Source organism: Panthera uncia, chromosome D1 (assembly GCF_023721935.1).
Source record: "Panthera uncia isolate 11264 chromosome D1, Puncia_PCG_1.0, whole genome shotgun sequence".
Taxonomy (NCBI): domain Eukaryota; kingdom Metazoa; phylum Chordata; class Mammalia; order Carnivora; family Felidae; genus Panthera; species Panthera uncia.
Genome location: NC_064808.1, coordinates 6,566,079 through 6,589,441, shown reverse-complemented (window position 1 = coordinate 6,589,441; position 23,363 = coordinate 6,566,079). Strand labels below are relative to the sequence as shown.

Genomic DNA, 23,363 nt, shown 5'->3' with positions numbered 1-23,363 from the left:
TACGCAGAGGGGGGCGCCAAGAGACAGAGGGCACCCCTGCCACTCACGGTTGTACAGGGTGATGACGTGGAGGCAGTTGAGGAGCTGGCGTTTATATTCATGAATTCGCTTCACCTGGACGTCGAAGAGCGAGTTGGGGTTGATATGGACTTTGTACTCCCTCTCCAGGTACGCGGCGAACTTTAACTTGTTTTCCTGGAGGCAGGGAGGACGGGGGGGAGAGCTTCACCAACGGGCCTCAGCCTCAGGAGATCCCACAGTGTCATTTCTTTCCCAGAAAGGGAGCGGACAGAAGGCTCGCTCGCCACCTTTATCCCCGCGTGCTCCAGGGCAGACATCGCTAATCAATGCCAGCACTCTTCCAGTGCGGCCAGCTGATGCCCTGTCACCTTGGACTCCAGGCAACGTCTACCAGGCCCGAGGCTGCGGGGGAGACAGGCCCCGCGGGCCATCCCCGAGCCGGGCCCGGGGGCTGGCGCCTCCAGCGTGCTCCCTCCCGCCCTGGCACCAGTGCTCCAGGTCGCCACACTCTGTACCTGCTTCACTTTGGCCACATCCCGGATAAAGGCTTCATCGTCCACGTACGAGAGCAGCTTGCGCAGCTGGTCCAGGTCGGAGATGTAGTCCTCCCCGATGCGCTGTGGGGCGGTGGCTGTCGGTCAGGCCTACACCCCTCCTCCAGCCTCCCGCACAGAAAGGTCCCTTTCTGGCGTCAGCCAGGCCTCGCCCCCTGCAAGACAACCCCTCCTTTGCCAGCCTCCCCGCTGGGGCATGGTGTGGGCACCACCATCTTCCCGCTGGACCTCGGGCTCTGATGGCTGACCTCACGGGACCCCAGCAGGCCTTTCTCCTGGCCTTTTCCTCTGACAGACAGTGACCTTGACGCCCTGCTCACAATCTCTGCTCCTGTCAGTCTCACTTCAGATGTGACCTGTCCTGACCCTCTCCGAGGCTGACCTCCATAGCCAGGCCTCCATTAGCCCACAGAGCATCCTCATGCAAACAAGAAAACGGTCCCCCTCCTCCAGGCACATGCAAAGCTAGGGGAACGCAGCGCAGGATGGATTTCGGCCCTCCACTGGGCCCCCTGCAGTGGCCTACCTACGTGTCCATGCACAGCTGGTCCCTGTAGCGACCCGTGTTCACCCCTACTGGCCACACAGTGACCTCTCACCTCAGCAATGACCTCTGCCAGCCCAGGGTTACACAGGACTAGCCAGCGACGAGGGGTGATGCCATTGGTCTTATTCTGGAATTTATGTGGCTCCAGCTCGTAGAAGTCCTTGAAGCTGCAGGATGGGGTTGGAGGGTCACTACCCACCCCTGCGGGACGAAGGTCTCCTCCTGGAGGCCCTACCCTGGTTTCTTGCTGAGAGGGGCCTGGGGATGAGGGGGTGGCTGTATGTGAGAGGAGATCATTTGGGGACGGGACTGTACTGGACATCAGGGCCATAATGCTCATAAGGGGCGCCTGGGTGGCTCAGTCGGTTGAGCGCCGACTTCGGCTCAGGTCACGATCTCGCGGTCCGTGAGTTCGAGCCCCGCATCGGGCCCCGGTGCTGACAGCTCAGAGCCCAGAGCCTGTTTCAGATTCTGTGTCTCCCTCTCTCTGACCCTCCCCCATTCATGCTCTGTCTCTCTCTGTCTCAAAAATAAATAAAACGTTAAAAGAAAAAATTAAAAAAAGCTGTGCTACCTGTGGAAAGGGCCAGCTGGGGTCAGGTGGTGAGGGGGGTGGGATGGGCGGGGCCAGAGGGGGGCGGGGCCTGGGGAGCGGGTCTCACATGGTCTTCTTGAGGATCTCCGAGTGGATGCGGGCCACGCCATTGACTGCATGCGACCCGGCGATGCAGAGATGGGCCATGTTGATGCGTTTCACTGCGCCCTCCTCCACAAGCGACATGCGCCGCAGCCGGTCCACGTCCCCGGGGAAGACGGCTGCCACCCGCTGAGCAGGGAGAGCCCAGAGCTCAGACGCCGGGGCCTCCAGAGCCGAGGTCCCCAGCCCCGTACCCCCAGCACTCTACCCACAGCCCTGCACCCTCCAGCCCAGGCCTCCTCCACTCACATTAAGGAAGCGCTGATTGATCTCGTAGATGATCTGGAGATGTCGAGGCAGCAGCGTCTCAATCAGATGCACGGGCCAGCGTTCCAGGGCCTCGGGCAGTACCGTGTGGTTGGTGTAGGCACAGGTCCTGACCGTCACGTCCCAGGCCTGATGAAGAGGAGGGGGGCGGTCGGGGACCCCGGGGCCTGAGCCCTATGGCTCCCCACACACAGAGTGCGGCCAGGAGCCTGGGCCCTATCACTGGGGGACAGGTTCTAGGACACTCGTCCTCGGGCCCTTACGCTGCCGTCTGCTCTGTGCGGGCTGCCCTCACGGATTTCTACTTCCCAGACCCCGCGGGAAAGGCAGCCCTGAGACAGAGAGGCTCAGGCAGGGGTGGAGGGTCCCGGAGCCCACCTTGTCCCAGTCCAGCCTCTCCAGATCCACCAGTATCCTCATGAGCTCGGGGATGGCCAAGGAAGGATGGGTATCATTCAGCTGGATGGCCACCTGTGGGGAGGGGGTTGGGAGTCAGGCTGGGATCCAAACCAAGGCTATGGTCGCCGTCCTGTGCCCCTTCAGAGCCCCCTCCACGTGGTTCCAGGCTGGAGCTGGGTGTGGCGGCCCTCGTGGGGGCAGCGGTGGGCAGGAGGGGGAGGGAAGTTCCCAGGTTAGGTGCCCATCGATTGAGGATCCCGAACAGGCCACCCTCACACACACCCCCAGCCCCCACTTCCTCATCTACAACGTGAGGGGGCAGGCTGAGGCTGGAGGGGAGAGGCGATGGCATGCATCACGGGAGGTGTAGAGGGGGGCCCCTCCCTGGGGCCTGGCACCTTATCCGGAAAGGCGTCGAAGCTCGTGCGCACGGGGTCACGGCAGCCGAACTTGGAGGACTTGAAGCGGCGGATGATGTCCTGGAGGGTGGCGGCCACCACAAAGTACTCCTGCTTCAACCGCAGCTCCTTCCCCTCAAAGAACTGGGGACAGTTCAAGGCAGGGCTGAGTCAAGGGGGTGGGGGGTGGGGGGTTCTGACGGTGCCACAGCGTGGCCGGGAGACTCCTGCCCACACCAAGCCCCTCCCCTTGCGCCCTGAACAGCCCCCACCTCCGGGACCCAGGGGATTTTCACCCACCAGGTAGTGGAGGGGATGGTGTGAGGACGGGGGCATTCGAGGACCCGGAGTATTGTCGGCATCGCCAGGGAACAGGTCCCCCAAAGTGCCCTGCCCCAACTCGCTGCCCCCAGGACCTAGGTGTCCTCTTAAAGAACCAAAAGTACTTGGGGGGCGGGGGTGGGCAACAGGACACGACAGGAGCCAGCAATACGTCCTGGGTGCTGCGGGGCGCCCGGCTGACTCAGTTAGAAGAGATGTGACCCTTGATCTCAGGGTCGTGAGTTCGAGCCCCACGTTGGGGGTGTAGAGATTACTAAAAAATAAATAAATACACTTAAAAAAAACAAAGGATATGTCCTGGGTGTCACTAGGGCGCCAGAGGCTGTCCCTCCCCGTTTTCTGCCCTCTCCTAGGCTTTCAGGTTTCCCGCCCCCAGCCCAGGAGGTGACATACGTTGTCGTTGGGGTACAGGACGCGAGAGATGTTCTCCGCCAGGTTTCGGTCCAGCACAGCCTGGATGTAGCCACCGACGTTGACTGAGGGGTGAAAGCGGGGACAGTGTCGGGCCCAGGCTGAGCACAGGCCGGGGCAGGCAGGGGTGCGGGCAGGCGGCTGAACTCACAGTCCTTGAGGTTGAAGTCATTGGGGGCCTTGGCCGACCACAGGCGCATGGTGTTGACAATGTTGTTACGGTAGCCAGGCACAGGAGTGTCGTAAGGCATGGCCAATACCACCTGCAGGCGTGTGGGACGTGGTGGCAGGAGCTGGGTATCTGCCACGTGACTTGGGGGGCCCCCGAGAGCCACAACTCCTGCCTTTGTCTCTACCCTGCACCAACCCCCCAGCTCCAGGTTCTACTGCCCACTCTGGGTAACCGTGAGCGAACCTCTCAACCTCTCTGGGCCTCATCCATAGAGAGAGGGCCCCCCAGGGTCTCCCCACCCACCCCCCACCCCACCTTGCCCGGCTGCCTGCGAGGATTACAGGGGGCAGTGATGAGTCTGGAGCCCAAGGCGGGGCTCCGTTGGGGGCCACTCTACAGTGATGGGGATGAGCGGGCCCGTCTGGCCCGAGCACAATCTAGAAGATACTCTGGACTCATCAGAGGGCTGGGGGGCCCCGGGGCCTGGTTGAAGGGGACACAGATGTCAAGTCCATCCGAAGGGCATATGTCTGGTTGACCACCGGGCTAATTAGCAGTGACTAATGCTGGTCCCACCTCCCACAATTAGCAAATGGCGATCATTGCTGCCAACAGCTGCCTGCTACCACGGGGCTGGGGCATAAGCACTTCTCCAAGGCCCGGCGCCCTTTCTCCCCAACACCGAAGCAGCTTAGCCCCTGACTGGAAAAGAGTGGAAGGTGCAGCTCCGAGAGGGAAGGGACTGGCCCGAGAGCACAGAGCTAGGGGGCAGCCAGAGCCCCTACTGAATCTTATCATAAATGACAGCCCGACAAATGGCCCATTCTGAAAGCCTAGAGGTTTCTGTGCAGCCGTCTGGAGGCCTATGACCTACAGCCACGGCAAGAGAGCTGACTGAGCTGAGGTTCAGACACCTGGTTTGGCTTCAGGCTCCCTCTCACTTGTTGTGTGACCTTGGACAAGTCAGTTCCTCTCTCAAGGTTTTAATTGTCTCCCTTTCTGGGGGGAGTCAAGTCACCGTGATTATTCTGGGATGAGTCTTGTGGGGTGGAAAGGAGCCAGGTCGGGGGAAGGGCACTGGTGGAGCACGGCAGCCTCTCTCCTCCCCCTGGTCCCTGTGCTTGGCTTGGCTCCTCTGTGACCCTGTCTCCAGCCTCTCCTGACCCAAGCTGTGTGACCTCGAGTAAATCACTTAACCTCTCTGAGCCTCAGTGCCCTTCATTGTAAATAGCACTGGGTCCGGTAGTCTCCAGGCTCTCTCCCCGTATCTCCCTGTTTTCTTCCAGAGCCTCTTCCTCCCTGCTTCCCCCTCACTGGGGGCTCCCCCCACTCCCTGGCTTCACCCTTACCTGTGTGTCCACCCACTTGGCCCCCTGGCTGGTGTGCTCCACTCGGCCATAGAAGTGCACAGGCAGCGTGAACTCGGGCCGGGCCTTCTCCCAGGGGTTTCCGTAGCGAAGCCAGTCATCGGCCTCCTCCATCTGAGTCCAAGGCAGGTCAGGGGAGAAAGGAAGGCAGCGTCAGACCCAGGCTCACACCACGGGAGGCAGTGGGTAGGGCAGGAGCAGTGGCCCTGCTGGGCCCTCTACGGAGTGTAAACTAAGAGCCCTGGGGTGGTGCCCACCCCCGGTCTGGTGGCATATCCCACGGGACATGGTATGTGCATGGGAGTCTGAGAGGTGGCACAGGTGTGGGCCACCTGTTCCAGCAGTGACCAGCAGGCTTTGGGGCCAGGGGGAAGGGACAAGGATGCCTTCTCTCAAGGCTGAGGCTGGTTCTGGGTCTACCCGGAGGTGGATGACCCAAGGGGGGGTCCGCTCCATCGTGCCTGGGGCCCCGCAAGGCCAGGGCCCGAGGCTGCTCACCTGCCAGCCCCCACAGATCTTCTGGTTAAAAATCCCAAACTCATAGCGGATCCCGTAGCCGTAGGCAGCCAGGCCCAGTGTTGCCATGGAGTCCAGAAAGCATGCTAGGGGGTTCCGGGGAGGTGGGTGTCAGGGACCCGGCACACAGGAACCCTTCTGCCCGCCCCACCCCTGCCACCCTATCCACTCACCGGCCAGCCGACCCAGGCCCCCGTTGCCCAGCCCCGCGTCCTCCTCGATCTCCTCCAGCTCCTCCATGTCCAGACCCAGCTGGAGGGGTGGGGGGAGGGGTGGCAGTGGTCAAGGCCGAGGGCCAGCAGGTGAGTCCCCCAGTATCTCAGGCTCACCCCGCTCCCGTCCCCCTGCACACCTGGTAGGTGGCTTCGTCACAGGCATTCTCCAAGGCCAGGTTCACCATGGTGTTCTGTAGCGTCCGTCCCATGTAGAACTCCAGAGACAGGTAGTAGATCCTCTGCCCAGAGAGACAGATGGGTCAGGGAGGGGTCAGCCCTCCGGCGTCTAGCCAGCGCCTCTCACACCTCCTGTCCCACTCCGGGGGCCTGGCACGTGCCAGCCCTGTCCCTGTTTATTCTTCGCCCCACCACAGGCTTCAGGACCCATCGGGAGGGTTCCGGTCCAGCCTTTCCTCTGACTTTGGACACATCACTTTTGTTCTCTTAGCTTCCGTTTCCTCATCTGGAAAAGGGGGCTGCCATATCTACCTCAGGGACTGAGGCGCCGAGGGCAGGCGAGACCCTCTTCCAGTGCACACAAGCCTCCCAACAGCCCAGCGGGGAACCGGGGAGCAGAGAAGCCCCCCCCCAAGTGCTCCCCAAGAGGGGGGAAGGCTAAGGTGCCTTAGAGAAACCAGTCATTTACTCAAGGTCACACACACACGGACTCACGGCTAGAGTCGGCCCCCTTCTGTCCTTGCAGGGCCCAGGTCCCCTTGATCCTCAAGCCTCAGCCCCAGGAAGGGGGACAGAGAGGCACTAGAATCCAGGATGCTGGGTCTCCCGGTTTCCTGGGCCCCCTCCCTGCCCCACTCGCCTGCCCCTCCCCCTCCCCTGCCCAGGAGTATCAGGTTGCTGACATTTACCATGACCCCAAAGACACTCGATCCCGCCACCACCACCCCAGCTGCCCCAGCCTCGCACCAGCACCACCACACTCACATGTAATGACCCACCCTTCCATTTCAGGTCGGCGCCGACCACCCGCAGGGGTCTCCCTGACCACCGGAAGCCCCTCCCCTCTCTGAGTGAGCGCTAGGCCTTTGCCCCCAGCCCGCCTGACCCGCGCCACCCGGCCTTGCCCCTGCCCCGGGTCTCACTGCCTGGATCGCCCCAGCACCCCATCGCACTTGGCAATGGCGCCCGCCGTTCCCGACCCTCCAACGTCAGGAACCCGCTGCTGCAGAAAAGCCAGACCCCTGGAAGGGCTGCCGCTTGGTGGAGCTCTCCCGGTCCCCTGCTGGGGCCCCCAGCCCACTGCCCACCCAGGATGCCCCAAGCGGCACCTTGGGGTCCTTCTCGTAGTAGTGCTGCTGCGTGCGGATCCAGCGGCCCACGAGGTGGTCGCGGACGGTGTGGGCCAGCGCAAAGTAGTAGTCTCTCGGGGTGGCCACATTGCGGTCTTTCACAAGTGTGAAATGCAGGTGCCGGTTGAAGTTCTTCTTCAGCTCGGTCACATTCTCCACGCCGGCCAGGCCACGCACGCTGATTTGCTTCCTTTTCTCCTGGTCTGACAAGGGCCGGGACATGGCTGCAGGAGGGCGGGCCGGACTGATGGGTGGCCTCAGCAGTGCCTCCAGCCAGGGAGTGGAGATCCCCAGCTGCCTGGGGTTTTAAAGCCTGGCTCTGGGGAGCTTGCCCCGCCTCCCCCTGCGATGGGAGGGTCTTGGCCGCGCGGCTCAGGGAGCTATTTTGGGGGCAAGGGGAGGAGAAGGGAGACGGGCAGGGAGAGCAGAGCGGAGCTCCTCAAGGGCCAGGCCAGGCCCAGCCTGGCTCCTTCGCAGCCCTGCGCTGACCCACTTGTTCCAGGCCTCGCCCACTGGGGTCTTTGGTGCCCGTCTCTGCCTTTCACAGGGTCAGAGGCAAGATGCAGCAGGCAGTGTGGCCTTGAGAGGCCTGCCGTTTGACTGGAGCCGTTGGGCTGTGACTTTGGCTAAGAGGTTGCCCTGATCTGGGTCCTTTTCCTGGGTTATGGATTGGGGGCGGGGGGGGGCAGATTTCAGCCTCAGGGCTCCTTGAAGAAGCCAAGGAAGGCTGTCGGAGGGGGGGGGGGGGGGGGGAACAGGTGCCAGGAGACCCCGCCTTCGTCCAAGCAGCTTGGTTTCTCTTTCAGACATTTGCCCAAAGACTGCAAACCACTGGCTGGATGACCTCTGGTCAAGTTTCCACGGTGGCCTTACGTGGGGGGCGCAGGGGTCTGCACTCGGGTAGCGAGGTCATATATCGGGGCAACAGGGGCAAGGGGCCAAGGGTCAGGGTGCCCCGAACAGGAGACATGTAGCTAGCAGAGGACGCTGGGTGTCTGGGAGAAGGGGGACCGGGGGACTCCGGGTTCCAGGGGGTTGTGTGAAGGTCGCCTGAGGCAGGGCCACTGCCCCCACGCCACCCCCACCCAAGCTGAGCCACTCCGAGATCCCCCCTGTTGCTGTCCTTCAAGGAGCTCTGAAGTGACCTTTCGAGAGTGGTGGTAATCAGATTACAGGCTGGCTCTGGCTAGGGGCTGCCAGCCCAGAGCAGGGGCCTCTGGGAACTGTAGTCCTGTGCCCACAGGGGCAGGAGAAGCCAGCATCCCCCACCCACTCGTAACATTGGCCAGTGGTATTGGGTCTCTCTGTGATGCAGCTGCCAGGTGATTGGAGACCTTCTCCCGCTCATTCCTCCCACCTGGGGCCACAGTACTGGACAGGGACTCAGTGGGCCAAGGTTCACGGCTGTGACCCCACCTGTAAAGTGGGAGCCTCGGCACCGGGAACCTTATACCACTTCCTCGTCTTCATGGCCTGGCAGCTCCAGGACCTTCCCTTGGAGGCTCTGGCTGTCCCCGATCCACCGCTCACGCCCTGGCACCGGCACTGATTTGCTGTGTGACCTGAGGCTGGACGCTTTACTATTCTGAGCCTTGAATTCCTTCATCCAATTTACACTCTCAAATAAGAATATAAATTCCTGCCTCCGCCTGCTGCTGCCTCCTACTCTTATGGAGGCCACCTTTTGGATCCTGCTTTGTTCTTTGAGCAAAAGGAGCCCAAGGCTTTGTGCAATTTCAAAGGATGCCTGGGCCTCCCGGGCAGCGGGCTGGTGGAGAGCAAGAACTGGGTGTTCTGGTCTGAGGGCCAGGGAAGCAGGTCAGAGGCCCGGACGGCCGCAGGACGTTACTGAGGGCCTGGCTTGGGGGAAGGCCGAGTTGTTTCCGAGGACATCCTGAGCCACAGCAGGCCCAGCCCTGGAATCACGAGCGTGGTGTGGGGTCTACACTCCAAGTCTTCCAACTCCCAAGCGCTGCTCTCGTCTGCCCCCAAACAGCATTACTGGGTTGATCTCCCCAGGCCACCATGCTTCATAGTGAGAAAAAAAGATCAGGAAAATACCAAAATGTGCCTACACGGGCATGGTGGGAATACAGAAAACTTCCTTAAATGCTCCCATCTGCAGCCCCACCCACGGGGCTGTGCCTCTGCGGGGGTCACCCACCCTCCAAACCCTTGTCTCCAGTTGGGTGGGTCGGGTCTCCGGGCTCGGCTAGCATCTTGGGCCATCTTGGGCCGCGGGGGCTGGACTCACTCGCCAAAGGCTGGCTGCTCTGAGTAGAGCTCAGGAAGCTCCTTGGTGCATAATAGTCCTGGAGAAAGCCCCACGTTCCCTGTGCAGTCACCTCGCACCCAAGTTGTGACGGGACGCTGCCCACACAAACCTCTGCCCTGACCTCTAATGGCCTGCAAGTTCATTTTCCTGCCGCTGGGGACCTGCTCCCAACCATTCCCAAATTCTCATCCGCTCCCCAGATGAATCCAAACCTCTTCTGGCTGGCTGGCTCTGACGCCCCTCCTGGTGTACCAGCGCCTTGCTGGCCCTTCTGTGCTCAAGGCACTGGCTCAACAGGGATTTGTCCCATTTCTACTAGGAAACAGAAATTACTTTTTAAAAGTAGGCTCCGTGCCCAATGTGGGGCTTGAACTCACGACCCTGAGACGAAGGGTCACATACTCTACCAACTGAGTCAGGATGGCGCCCCAGGAGAAATCGCTTTTTTTTTTTTTTTTAAACCTTTGTTTTATTCTAAAGTAGGCTCCGCACCCACAATGGGCTTGAACTCGCGACCTTGAGATCAAGAGTCTCACACTCTATGGAATAAACCAGCCAGGCGCCCAGAATTACTTTTGACTTCTCTGACTACCCGCTTGTGGGTCTCCAGTGGCCCCCACTGGAGTGACGCCACCCCAGGGAACCCCCCTTTTATTTTGCAAGCCCCAGCCCAGCATGATGAAACCTTGAAGGCTCAGGCTGACCTACTTGCCTCCCCATGTCCTCTCCAATCCCTCATTCCCCACCCAGTGCTGCGTGTGCAGATCAATCTTGAACCCTGGAAGCACTTGACCAACCCGAGTAACTCAAGGTTGTTTATGTCTGACTAGGTTTCTAACCAGAAATCCTGCCTCCTTCTCCGGACCAATCTTGGGTTTCTCCAGAGCCCGAACACTGACCTTTCCCAGCCGGTGTTCCTTTCACCAACCAGGCAGAGGGGGCAGGAAGCCAGCGCCGAAGTGACAGGACAGACGGGCTTGAGCAAAGGGCTTTTCCTGCACTCTTTCAGGTCCTAAGGCGGGTGGGAAAGCATTTCTCCTCTCTCCCCACTCTTGCCTCAGAGGCAGGTGGCTCCCTACACTTCTGAAGGCCAAGCCTCTCTCCCATTTCAGGGCCTGGAGCTCCTTGGAGAAAGGCCCAGAGACGTGCCTTAGCTAGCCACTTTGTTACTCTCCAAAACCTTAACAAAAGCTGACGGCGGGGGAGCAGGGAGGGAGCTAGCACAGGAATGGAGCTGGCCCCAGGGGAGAGAGACGGAGGAGATGGCGGGGCTGTGGTTAAGTCATTTATTGATTTTATTTCTAAAACCCACATAGCGCCACTTTGCCTCTTCCAGAGCTTCAAAGAGCTAATTAACCGCCCAATGAGCCCACCAGGGAAACCGAGCGTGTGGGGGAAGCAATGAGGTGAAGCCAAGGTCAAAGAGGGTTGCTAGGCCCCAGGCCCTGCCCCCATTCCGCCAGTTAAGGACAAAGAGAAAAGAGCTTGTTCTCTTCCTTTAGTCACCTGTAGTCTTAGGGCCTGGTTAGGGAAACCCACTGAACTTGCCTCCCTCCTGAGGGTTTCCTGAACCCCGCAGGCCTACGGCAGAGATACAGACGCCCCGGACGGGGCCCACAAAACCGGGCCGTGCTCCACACAGAAGGCACTGGGCGGGCCCAACCTGAAGGTGGAAAGCAGCCCAGGCTGGAGCTGCCCCCACCGGCCAGGTGCCGGGGCGGCAGGGGCGTGCTGTCCCTTAACCTCCTCCAAAGGAAGGAGAGGCTGCCAGGAAAGGCAGGCTCCACGCAGGCTCCCCAGGGGCGGTGCGGCACAGGGGCGGCAACAGTCGGGCGAGGACCTCGCTGCCTCGTGCAGCCCTGACGTGGGTTTTTTTTTCTGCTGCCACAACAGGCACTGTCCACTGCCCCACCCGTGAAAGAACAAAACGGCTCGAGACCCCTGCGAAGAAGTGCTTACGAAAAGTGCAGACGGGGCACTTTTTCTCGCCCCCACCAACCCCCAAAGCCTGCAGCGGCAGCAGGCTGCAAGCAAGTCACGGGCAGAGAAAGAAAAAGCCACTTGGCGGTTTTAATTTTAGCTGCTCTGTGCCTCACAGGCAGGATTAGTTGGCTTGACCTTTAGTGCTGATGCCTCCCTAGGCCCAGGGCCTTGGTCAGGTGGCGGCTTCCAGGCAGAAGTCGCAACCAGAGCTCATCAGGGGTGGGTGAGTGTGTGCGCGTGTGCGTGTTGGGGGGGGGGTGTCCAAGCCCCAGGGAAAGGCTTTCAAAAGAGCAGGGACCAGGGGAATGAGGGGTGATGGAGGCGAGGAGGGGGGTGCGAAGAACCCGGGTCTCAGCTAGTAAACCAGGGAGAGATGGCAGGACCACCCACACACTCAAGCTCCCACCGGCAAAGCCACACACGGGGACACAGGTGGGAGGCTCCTTAATTAGTGTCGCAGCAGTCCCCCAGAAGAGACCGGGGCGGCTGGGGCCAGGTGCTGAATGGAGGTAAAAAAAGTAACTCTGGTGCTGGTGGAGGGGATCTAAGAAGAGAAAATGAAGAAACAGACCCAGAAAACCACACTGCTCTTTTATTCAATGGAACACCCCCCCTTTAACGCAGTGTTGAATCATACACCGAAAAAAAAGCCCAGAGAAATTTCTGCAGATAAACCAGTGAAGAGAACGCGCATTATACATTATTGTCAACATAATCACTCCATGAAGAGGGAAGGGGAGGAAAAAGGAAGTAGAACGAAAAACGAGGGGCTCAAACCCTTAGACACTGCAAAACATTCAGACGTTTGGGATTAAAATAAAATTTAAAAGGAAACCTTCCAGGAAGGAGAGGAACAAATGGAATCTGAGGCAGCTTAGATGCTCAGGGAGCACGGAAAGGACTCTCCAGGGTGGCAGACGAGCCCAAGGTGGCTTGGGTGGCCCCACCTAACGCAGGCAGGGGTGCCGGGATAGGTGTCGACCCAGAACCTGGAAATGAACCCACTTCTCTACAAAGGTGGCAAAGACAAAAATCTCACACTACAGAAAGGACAAAAAAAAAAAAAAGTCTCTGGGGTGGTCATGGCAACCTTGAAAATTTTAGAACCAAAGAACCCCCCCCCGCCCCACCCCCGCAACTAGCCTGACATCAATGGCTAAAGCTTGCGCCTAAAACCATTTGCTCCCTCCTCTCCTTAGGAAGAAAAGAACGAGGAACGGAGAAAAAGGAAAGGAATCTAATTGCAGCAGAAGATCGGGGAAGAGCATCTCCTTGGACGGAGTCTGAAGAAAGGAAGAGATCAGGAAATAACAAAGGAAAAAGAAAAAAATTAATAAAAATTTCACGATATGGAGCCAGCGTGTTCCGATTCCGTCCACAAAAATAACTCAGGCTGCTTTGCCGAACCATCCCGTCCACCAGGGGCGCTGCTGAGGCTGTCTGCCTGGAAGGGTCACCAATGGGCGCGGAAAGTCCTCACTCTCATGGCTCGGGCCATCGCCGCCGCGGGGAGGGATCCTGGCGGCCCGGTTTGGGGAGAGGCAAAGGGAGTTGGGTGAGGAGAGAAAGAAGACAAAGAAGACACTCGATGCTACGGGGCGCCAGGAGAGCCCAAGCTGGCGCCCCTACTACCACCTGCCCGTTCCCAAGCGAGTCCTCGGTCGCTTGGCCCAGCCCGGTGCGTGCACACACACACATGCGTGCACACCAATCACATGCGTGCATCCCAATGTCTGGCTCCATATGGTGAGGTTCGGCGTGTGTTTAAACGAGACCAATTCTCTCTCTATATAATATATATTTTCTTAAAAAAACCGAGTCTAGTTCTGTGGTGGAGGCGGTGGGGGAGCTGGAGGCATCCCGAAGGGCGGCATGCCCGCCACCCCCATGCCCATCATGGTGACAAAGTTAGAAGGGTCCATGGGAGGCGGAGGAGGAGGGGGCGGGGCATACATCATGCCGGCGGAACCAGGCGGCGGAGGCGGCGGAGGGGGAGGGGCCCCGGGCGGCAGAGGCGGCTGGACCCCGGGGGGCAGGGGCACCATAGTGGGGTTGCCTTGCATCTGAGGGGCTCCTGGAGAAGCTGCGGCAGCCGCCTGCTGCTGTTGCCATGGCGGGATGGACCCTGTGCCAGCGCTCGTGGTGGTAGTCGTCGTATCTGGGGTGGTAAAGAAGCCCAAGGTCACACGCGCGGGGGCACACCGCGGCTCTCTGCGGCTGCTGCCTTGGGATGGGGGGGCGAGGGGCGCCTGCTCCTTGCTTGGCATGCGGTACGGTGGTGGGGGGCGGGCGGGCGGGGCTGTCCTGGTGATGGGGAGTGGAGGGGTGGGCAGGACTACCCTGGGGTCAGCCTCGAGGTCTCTGGGCTTCACAGAGTAAGCCCTTTGTCACCAATGCCCGTGGAAGGGCTGAGGGAAAGGTACCAGACACAAGAACCGGCTCTGACGTCCCTCCGCCCATCCGCCGCCACCACCGAACGGCACATTCAACCTCAAGGCCACAGCTACTCTCCCCACAGCCCGGTCCCATCCCTGCAGTCTCTCAGGCCCCAATCACATCCCTCTCCACAGCATGCAAGCACCCTCCCCACCCTGGCCCTCCGCACAGGCTCGGGCCAGCCAGCGGCTGGCAGCTCACGCAGCCCACCGAGAGCCTGGATTTCCGGCACCCTACCTACGATGGCAGGTTCCCTCCAGGTCCCCCAAAACCTCTCCCCAGACACAACCACGCCAAACATCAGCTCTCTTCCCCAAGATCCCCAGGAGGGCCAGGAGGCCCTTTCTGTTTACACCCCCAGCAGAGACCAGAGTCTCCTCCCAGGGTGTCCGCCTGCCCGCGTGAGCTGCGAGGTTCTCTTGTCCCTCTCAGCCCCACCTCCCCATCCCACCCACCCCCACAAGCCCAAAATATTCCACTCACTTTGCTGCCATGGCAAGGGGGTACTGGAAGCCATACTGCTGCTGGGCGGAGGGGGTGGCGGAGGCTGCTGCTGCTGCTGCTGCCATGGGGGAAGAGGGCCAGAGGGAGGGGGCGGGGGCTGCCCACTGGGAGGCGGCGGCGGCGGCGGCATCATGCCCATAGGCGGCGGTGGCATCATACCTGCAGGCAGGCGGAGGCAGGGGTGAGGCCTCAGGGGAGGAGAGACCAGAGACCCCACTCGCGCCCAGGGCACACCCCAAAGGGAGCAGGGGACAGGCTGTGTTACCTTTTCCTTGATGCAGGCGATAGACCCCAGAGCCCACAGGCGTACTTCCCAGGTACTGATCTTGATGGAAGGAAAGAGCAGGGACTTAGCAGGACATTGGAACCAGCCAGAGAAGATGCCCCCACCGACAGCTCGTTCGGTCACACAGCCTGCGATGGCTACTGTTCTAAGAACAGTTCTAGAACTGTTGCCTTGAAGAGGGAGGCCTGTGTCTACCCCACACAGAAAACACTTCCTGAACCAGAACAAAGTCCTGCTCCTTCTGGAGCCCGAGCCTTGGCAGGAGACCTGGTGCGACACCCAGCCACTCCGAGGGCTGCTTCCGGTTCGCAGCAACCTGATGTAACCCTTGCTTATCCCAAAGCCCCAAGGTTTCTGGTCTGACACTTACTTACCCATTGGAGGAGGGCCATGATGCCCAGGTGGGTGGGGGCCCTGGTTCATCGGTGGTGGTGGCGGCTGCATCCAAGGGGGTGGGGGTCCGTTAGGGTTGTGCTGCATGGGATGTCCACCGTGCCCACCTGTCAGGCTGGGTAACGGGTGTGGGAAGCTGTGGGGGCCACCTCCGGGCCCACCAGGACCACCTCCATGCATGCCGTGGTAGGGCCGACTCTCTGAAGGGCCCGAATTCATCCAGGGTGGGCGGCTCTGGGTGGTGGACATGAGAGACTATGTGAGAGCATTTCCCGCCAACGTCCCTGCCTGCTCCCCCTGGTGGCAACACTGTTCTTTCGGCTCCGTCAAGAGGTCCAGAACCGGAGGACGGGATCTTCCCAAAGCGAGAGATCCCCAAACATCCTGACATCCGGAAGAACAATGTTGCCAGCCATGTCCGCCAACCTGCTCTACCCAGAGCACCTGGCCACAGCGCCCCCGTCTCCGAGGAAGAGAACGGGGGACCGGGCCACAAAAACCAGCCCCTGAAACTCACCGGGGGAGGTGGGTTGTTGGCGGGAGCAGCAGGCCGAGGCGCGCTGGCCAGGGGCGTGGTGGCAGGCCCAGAGGTGGAGCCCACGGACGCTGGCACAGGGGCTTCGCCCAGTTCAGCCATGAGGGACAAATACTCTTTATCCATCCGTGCTTTATCCTGAGCTGACTGGGGGTCACCAGGCCTGAAGGTGGGATAGGGAACGGAGAGAGAGAAGAGAAAAAAAAAAAAACCCTTCGTTATTAAAAAAAAAAGTTTTACGTTCTGAGAAATTGACAGAGTTTTGAGGAATCCAACGATCCTTCCTCAAAATAGTCTCATCCAATTTTCAGTTCTGTGCCCAGCTCTGCATCTGAGATTACCACACGGATCTCTGCCACAACAGAGAAGACGGAGATCATACGACCACGCCAGCCACGGGAGCCAGGAAAGCATAGGCTCTTCCAAAAAACAAACTTGCATCAGATCCTACATTCCCAGTTTGAGGAAAGGAAAATATATGCAAGACGAGAGCACCTGCCAGGTTTTCCAAAGTAAAAAAAGGAGAAAACTGTTGCCATCAAGGCCTGGTTCAAAACCGGTCAAGAATCCAGACTGCTTAGCAGCAAAAGGTAGTTAACACCGAGGCACAGTATATCCAAAATGGAAATCTCCAGTGTTCCTGAACTCAAGACGAGCCACAAAATACAGGTGTTCTGCACAAGCTGCTCCTCATCATCCTGGGCTTTAACGTCACACCGTCACAGACCACATTCACAGAAAGGGAGCATCTCTCTGGTCCAAAGGTTAATAGGAACCAACCAACAACGTGCTAAAAAAAAAAAAAAGTTTCGTACACCGCAGGCTACAAAGAAGCTCCAACTCCAGCCGCTCACCTTTGGAATTTACAATCGGAAGCAATATGGCCAGCCCCTCCGCACTTGGTACACACTGTGGTATTGGTAATGCTGCGGGTCTCTGAGCTCTGCCAAGGTCTTAAGATCCTGTCAAGGAAGAAAAAACAAACACACAAAAAAAGACAAAGTCATCTCAAGAGCCACGGTCACGCTCCCTACTCCCACAGGTTCTTTAGGTCCGAGTGGACTCTCCCTCCCTTCAAAACTGATGCCACACCTGTTATCATCTTCTCGAAGGGTCCCGTTCAAACGGGCCAACTCCCGAAGCTGCATCTTCCGTAGATCATTCTGGTCCTCAGGGGTCTCAATACCCTGCTTCAGGATGTTTCTTATCTAGCGGAGATGGAACAGTCAGTCACGTAAGCACCGGGGCCACTGCATGACTTCTAGCAATAGGCTTCCTTTCTGGCTGCCTCACCTGTTCCACGGCTTTCTTCACATTCTCCATGGTGTTGGCGGTAACCAGGGCATGAAGTGGTTCATCTTCTCCAGGCAACATCTGGCCATCTTTGCGCCCGACCTTCCCTTCTTTGACAGACCCTTTTCCCCGAATCATAATCTTGGCGTTACATTCCTTCTCTATGTTCTTCAAGGTGTTCCCTCTATCAGAGGCAGAAAGAACGGAGTCTTTGTATTCGCCAGGCAAGTTCACATGCCAGAAGAGACAGAGCGGGCTGATCACACTGGCAGAAAGTGTGACAGCATGGAGTTGGATTTTCCCACCAAAAGCTCCAGGACCCCCAAGTGAAGGCCAGCCATAGCAAACGATCCCCAGGATCGGACTTCTCTGCAGTAAGAGGCCGAAGTTAAAGAGATTTTCTCACAGAAAGGCGTGACCTCCCACCCAAAACGGGAAGGCAAGCTATCCATTGTACCCAATGGGGCCTAAGATCGATCCATCCCACGGGGTCTCAGGAATGACGCACCGTCCCATAGGACAGCACTTACTCACCTGGGCCCAATCAGCAGCCCCACGAAGTTGATTTCTGGGTACTCATCTTGTGGAATCATTACTTTATCGCTCACCCGTGTTGCTGGAGGCCTAAGAAAGAAAAGACTCATGGACTCCGCGTGTTTCGGAGACAGGACACCGACATGCCACAGCTCTTCTAAACCTGAGCTTGGTACCATGTGTTAATCACACGTGACTTGGGGCGAGAGAGGAGACATGGGTGCCAAAACGGTTCTACCACCAGCTCACACGTGGCCCACACGCGTCCTTGTCCCGGACCGGCCAGCCCCTCTGCTTACTTGTAATCTGCAGGCGGCTTGAAATCAGGGTTGAGGGCAACCATCTCCGTGATGAGGTTGTGCCGCTCCTCTTCAAGCTTTTTGCGGGTGCGGAACTCGCGCGTGTTAAGCCGCTTCCCCTCGCTATTGTAGATGGGCTCAGGGGAAGGGGACCTGTGGGAAACAGAGCCCCGTTACTGCTCTGCCTTCACTTTTCTCATCCCACACGGGCTAAAATTAGTCTTCCCCAGCCCCTCTGCCTCTCAGACCCTAACACAACACTCTTCGGAGGAACCGACCATAACGTGTGCTATTCAAGATCGTGTGGAGTGGGGAGATGAAAGCTGGCTTAGCATAGGGGGATTGGGGTGTGTGTGAGAGAGGAAAAAAAAAACGGTCTGGCTTCTAATTGTTGAGAAGAAAAAAGTCTGTCCTTCTGGGGGGAAATCTTTGGACTGTAAATGGCAAGGACAGTATCATCTTCTGGAGTCTTCTTGCCAAGTATGGATTTTTCTTTCGTTTTTAAAAAAGCTGTACGATATTACAACTCTACGAACCACGGAAACCCCAAGTTTAGGTAAAATGTGGACTCTTGCAGAGCTCGCGCCCTAGCAGGAAGAGTGTCTGCACCCCTACCGCAGAGTAAGTACGAGCTCTTTAACCCAATGCGACGGGGACTCAAGGCTGCTGCAGCTACTTGGCCCCACAATGGAGAGAGATGGTTCAAGGCTTCGTCTCTGCTTTTCCTTCAATGGCCTGGCTGGCTGTGTCCAAGGCCCAGGAGCCAACCTGTTTTCTGGCTGTTCGAGGTTGGGGAGTCTGGGTAGAGAAAAACGTTAAAGTGCTAACGCAGCTTCTGCTAGAGGCTGCAAGTGCAGATTTGGTCAAGTACTTGTCTAGGGTCTGGACCTGCAAACGGCAAGGGGAAAACCTAGGATTCTCCACCAGAGTTTACAAGTCCAGAAAGCAGATTTTCTCTCTCTCATTTTTTTAAGGAGTAAAATGCTGTTGCTACAAGTAAAAAAATAGTAACGATAAAATGGTCAGTTTACCACAGCTGGATTTTGCGGTAATAAAAAAAGAGAAGTTACGCTCCTAGAATTCTGAGTTGAGATTACAAAAAGGACCACAGCTTGATATTCTGAATGAAAATTTAGTAGCAGCTGCAAGAAGGGAAGAGATCATGTGGATCAGGTTATTAAAAAAACATCCTGAAAGTAGTCAAGACTCCTATACCCTTGGTTTAGTTGAGAGAACCTTGCCTAGTTGGAGAGCAAGGACTGAACTCGGCTGCTCCCACTGTCTTCAGCCTAAAGGGAACCATGTCATACCACATCACACACACGATGGAATAAAAGGTCAGGTTTGTTCATGGCTAATGACGACTAAATGACACCTCCGTTTCTAGCATTTATATAAACTGTTGACACAATCCAATGAAAGTGAACAAAAGCAAACATACCCCAGCTCATTAGACTATCAGCTTACACATTTATGTCTACAAGAGATCTTAAAAACATTTTTAACTGTGCAACTTAAGCAACATCAAGATAGCAGAAAGTGGCTTAATATTGAGAATACACCTTCTTAAGAAATAACCTTATTAAGGGAAGAAACTCATGCAATTCCCTCCAACCTGGGCTCAAAAGCAAAACCAGTCAGGCATTAGGCCCTCTTTCAAACTGAATACAAGGGAGAAGAAAACTCTGCTCTGGTTTTATTTCTAACATGCTTGGCATTTCTAATTCTCACCCCACAGCTGTCTAGAACGTAACCATTTCTAGCTAATCAACAAAACAAGTTTTACCAGTACCAAATCGGTCATTTAAAAGCCTCCCCACAGTTTAACCTCTTCCCAAATTGTGGATGTGAAAGGCAATAGCTAATATTCTAGAGGTTAGATTGGCCCAACTTCTTCACTTCGAATAGGCATCACATAGATGAACTAAACTCTAATCCCAGTTCTCCAGGAAGCAAAGGTTTGTTAAAAATTCAACCTTTTGAGGAATTGCCTGGTAACCTGTTAGACATATAACTAAAGGGAAAAAGGCCAAAAAAAAAAAAAAAAAAAAAAAAAAAAAAAGAGACACAAGGCACTCAACAGTTGTGGTCTAAAACCAAAAATGCGGGGGGGGGGGGGGCAACACCAAAAAATATAAAACACAACCTTCCAACCAAAACCTACAGGTAAAAAAATAACAAATTCAATCACGTAAAATGAGAGAACACATGGAGAAATTAATTTGTTCCCTGGCAAATGGCAGCAGAAAGATGCATGGAGTGAGTGGCTTCTAAAACCATTACATCATCTTCCTGATTTAACAAGCCATTAATTGGGTAATAAAAGCCGAAAACACTAACTTTTAAAGGCAAGTGCTTTCAACTATGCTGCCTGCACTAAGAGAAACTTCACGGAGAGGGAGGCGTACTGCCCTTCGATTAGACTTTAGCGGTTTGAAGTTCAACCAGTCAGTAAAATTCCTGGTTAAAAAGTTCATTTCCCTCAGACTTTTGACTTTTCAAAGGTGAGAGAAATGATAAACAGAGATGACATGACCACAGCTGTTTGCAAACCACACTCTTATAAAAAATCAAGGTGATTTAGGGTTGGTTGCTAGCCTTCCCCAAATAGCTGAGAAATGTTCTGGCCCCTCCCAATACCCCCAGGCAATGGCCAAGGCTGAAAATTCACTGGCAGTGAAGGAAGCTGGTTAGAAATCTCATCTATTTGAAAACCATCTCAAAACCATGAGGAGGACTGCAGCAATGAGCTAACCAGGTAAGAGTTTCTGGTCTGCTCAAACTCAGTGATGCTCAAAAATATTCTTAATCCCTGCATCGTGTACCTGTGAGAAAAACTCTATACCCTCGGCTTTCCACCACAGCGGTTACTGTAAAGGCTGGTGAACGGGCCACCTCACTGTCCCTACTACGGGTGGGTAAATCAGGTGAAAATCTACATGCTTACCAATTGGAAACCGGTTGTCCATTTGCCCGTTAACTTTTTATTCTGCTAGTAATTAAGTTTCATTCCAATTTTCTAACTGATGACTAACCATACGGATTGCTAATTAAACCCTAGGCCCAAGAGTCAGAGTATTAGCAGTCGTCTTACTATGATTTCTTTGAACTGACACAATATGTTGCCACCAGTAAAACGTATTGAGAAAAAGGTAAAAGCGTTACTGTCAGCTGGTTAAAACTGTTTCCCAACCTGTCCTCAGGGTTAGGGGGGATGCCCAGGTCTCCTGTGCGCAGTTTACGAGTCAGGTCTTCTATCTGCAGTTGCACTGGAAGAAACCAGGTTAGGAAAGAAAAAAAAAGGATGGAAAAAAGACAATGTTACCAAAAAACATCTCAAATCTCAACAACAAGCATGAAGAACTCGGAGACTTTGAAAGGGACGACTGATCAGTGAACACTCTGAGGCAAAAACCCCCAACCGCCTATCGGCAGGAGTCCATTTACATCTATAGGTATTTTTCACTTCAAAATGGTTATCACTTAAGGAAGCAAACAGTTTGTTGGAAGAGGGGTTAGCGGTATAGACTGTTCACTAAGGCTAACGTCAAAGCAATTACTCGGTGTTTCACTTCTCCCTCCCCCCTCAAGGCTTGCTATACGAATGGCACCCAAAACAAAGCATGTACGTTATCACCAATACTCTGTTCCCAACCAAATTACTTTGAGGGCAAGACTCTTGAGAGTTTACTTTTCGTCATTAAGTATTAAGCATAGCCCAAAATGAAATCCAATTAACATGGGACAAGGAAAAATACCAGTTGAGCAAAGATCATTTTCATTGATACCAGATTCAAAATTCCTTAAACAAGACATTTAATAACCAATCCGATACCTCATAAACAGTTCGTTATACATACTCTTTCCGTACAACCCGATCCGTACTAATAAGGATCTCCCAATACCTGTTGCTTTTGTTCAAATCTTCGTATACCTTAATAAACCAGTAACCGTGAGAGGTTAACAAGTCTGTCTTCAGACTCGCTCCTCATGAGGAGTGTAAAAGGGGGGAGAAAATAGAAGTGTGGGTCAAGGAGAATGTGTGTGGCCCTCAGACCTTGACAAATAAGGCTGTACGTGAAAAAGAGAGGAGGGTTTCACAAAAGTTCAATGACTCCAGGGAAACGTTACCCGGCTGATTTCTCAAGATAATGGAACTGCAGAGCAAGATCACTTTCTTCAGCGTGCTGAAGAGTCACCCGTGTCTTACCTTTGTAGCATCTGAGAGTTGTGAGCAGGCATCTCTAGTAAGGGCAAGTCTTAACTGGGTTGGGTTAAAGTTGAGTTGGCTCCAAAAACAGGATTAATACAGGTCTAACCCAAGACATCCTTCTAATTTTAAATACATCCCACAAGGCTATACCGTATATCCACTCCAACTCCAGAGAAGTGAAAATCCACACTCATATCAAGAGATGATACTTGGGGGCGTCGTACAAGGCAGCGTGTACTATGAGAGACAGAAGATGAACGAGATGTGTGGATCCCTAAAGCTCTTCTATGCCAGGAAAGTGCTGACTTGACGGTCAAGTATTAAGTTCAAGAACTCAAGTGAAAGTCCCCTTCATGGGAGCAGGCAGTCCTCCTAACTATGGTAGGGATGTGGGGTCTGACCTGAGGAAATAACTGGAAATTAAACCCGAAGTTTGGGATCTTCCTTGGAGCTGAGATCTATACTGGCCTCGGCTTTGACTCTATCCACTTGGATTATAGCTGTAAACAGCCCTTCGGGCTCAGTGCATTAACTCCCTACACAGGAAGAGAACTGGAGAACTGCAGAGAAGTTCGCTTTTCCCCATTTTCTAAGACTGCTTGTGTTTTGGGAACATTATCCCACTAGGAACATTTCGCAAGGTTGTAAAGACCCAGAACGATCCAGTGTGAGATGAAGGGGTGGGTGGCAGTAGATTGGAACAGTGGGGAAAGAAGAAATATTAGTACGTGAAAACAAGATAAACAATTCCAACACCTCAAAACTCTCGGCAGTTAAAAAAACGAGATTCAGATCCTCAAGAATAACACATGCCAGCCTTGAAGCTTTTACTTATGAAGGCTCCAGACTCATAGGCCTAGGCAGCCTTTGCCCTAATTTACTCCAAAGGGGATGTTTATCTGGTTAGTAAGAAATATTTCCAAGTGAACTTTTCAGAGACAGCTGCAGATACATGAATAAAAGTGAAACTTGCATTAAAAACCTTGTATTTGAAAAAAGGTAATTTTAAGATTAACTTCATTTACATTGTGGACAGTCATTGTTAATTCTTGAAATTTCCCATCAGTTAAGATCTTTTATCCTATCACCTCATTCCATATCCAAGTAGTATCCCTTTCCCAGCAGAGTTCTTTGATAGTAAATAGTAAAAGAGCCCTCGTTTTAAGACAGCTCTCCAAAGACCAAACCAGAAAAGATGCTGAAGGAAAGGTTAGATTCAACAAAATGGTAAAAAGGGGTGCACTGTGAACACTTTCAGAGCCAGTCTTTGATTAAATTAAGTTTTTTTCTTTTCAGAAAGTACCTATAAAAAAGTAAAAGACCACATTTGAAGGGGAGAAGGAATATGAAATTATGGTGAAAAACCATGCTGTGAAAAAGGTACTTAGTTTATAATACC

The 23,363-nt window shown here is 55.2% G+C and overlaps 3 protein-coding genes across 14 annotated transcripts in view; all 3 read right to left on the bottom strand.

Annotated features, from left to right (window-relative positions):
- Positions 1-7,875, bottom strand: part of PYGM (glycogen phosphorylase, muscle associated) — a 12,711-nt gene extending 4,836 nt beyond the window's left edge. The window contains exons 1-14 of the mRNA XM_049643393.1: positions 7,193-7,875; positions 6,044-6,145; positions 5,865-5,943; positions 5,674-5,777; positions 5,158-5,289; positions 3,788-3,899; positions 3,619-3,701; positions 2,884-3,027; positions 2,465-2,557; positions 2,069-2,215; positions 1,785-1,948; positions 1,175-1,289; positions 537-638; positions 48-195 (exon numbers count right to left, since the gene is read on the bottom strand). Of these exons, the coding sequence (XP_049499350.1) occupies positions 48-195; positions 537-638; positions 1,175-1,289; positions 1,785-1,948; positions 2,069-2,215; positions 2,465-2,557; positions 2,884-3,027; positions 3,619-3,701; positions 3,788-3,899; positions 5,158-5,289; positions 5,674-5,777; positions 5,865-5,943; positions 6,044-6,145; positions 7,193-7,435 (1,768 nt within the window). The 5' untranslated portion in view covers positions 7,436-7,875. The remainder of the gene's footprint in view (positions 1-47; positions 196-536; positions 639-1,174; positions 1,290-1,784; positions 1,949-2,068; positions 2,216-2,464; positions 2,558-2,883; positions 3,028-3,618; positions 3,702-3,787; positions 3,900-5,157; positions 5,290-5,673; positions 5,778-5,864; positions 5,944-6,043; positions 6,146-7,192) is intronic.
- A 4,170-nt stretch (positions 7,876-12,045) lies between these two features.
- Positions 12,046-21,071, bottom strand: SF1 (splicing factor 1). 12 transcript variants are annotated; one of them, XM_049643376.1, is made up of 12 exons: positions 20,945-21,071; positions 17,752-17,904; positions 17,453-17,542; positions 16,919-17,102; positions 16,718-16,833; positions 16,480-16,587; positions 15,608-15,788; positions 15,072-15,345; positions 14,677-14,736; positions 14,391-14,570; positions 13,425-13,629; positions 12,046-12,989 (listed from the first exon to the last, which is right to left on the bottom strand). In XM_049643376.1, exons 2-12 carry the CDS (start codon positions 17,793-17,795, stop codon positions 12,860-12,862), a joined length of 1,572 nt encoding a protein of 523 aa, XP_049499333.1. In that variant the 5' UTR covers positions 17,796-17,904; positions 20,945-21,071; the 3' UTR covers positions 12,046-12,859. The 12 variants fall into 12 exon arrangements, with proteins under 12 accessions (XP_049499333.1, XP_049499306.1, XP_049499322.1 ...); XM_049643349.1 differs by lacking the exon at positions 13,425-13,629 and having other exon boundaries at positions 15,068-15,345; XM_049643365.1 differs by lacking the exon at positions 13,425-13,629.
- Positions 21,072-21,802: 731 nt separating this feature from the next.
- LOC125911182 (inverted formin-2-like) overlaps positions 21,803-23,363 on the bottom strand; it is a 7,725-nt gene continuing 6,164 nt past the window's right edge. The window contains 1 exon segment of the mRNA XM_049614888.1: positions 21,803-21,822. Within this exon segment, the coding sequence (XP_049470845.1) occupies positions 21,803-21,822 (20 nt within the window).

Coding starts and splice junctions, on each gene's coding strand:
- SF1 (XM_049643299.1), bottom strand. CDS start 17,631: ATGGTACCAAGCTCAGGTTTAGAAGAGCTGTGGCATGTCGGTGTCCTG. Junction 16,834..16,918: donor TGAAGAAAGCCGTGGAACAG/GTGAGGCAGCCA, acceptor CATCTCCGCTAG/ATAAGAAACATCCTGAAGCA. Junction 14,571..14,676: donor TCGCCTGCATCAAGGAAAAG/GTAACACAGCCT, acceptor GCCTGCCTGCAG/GTATGATGCCACCGCCGCCT.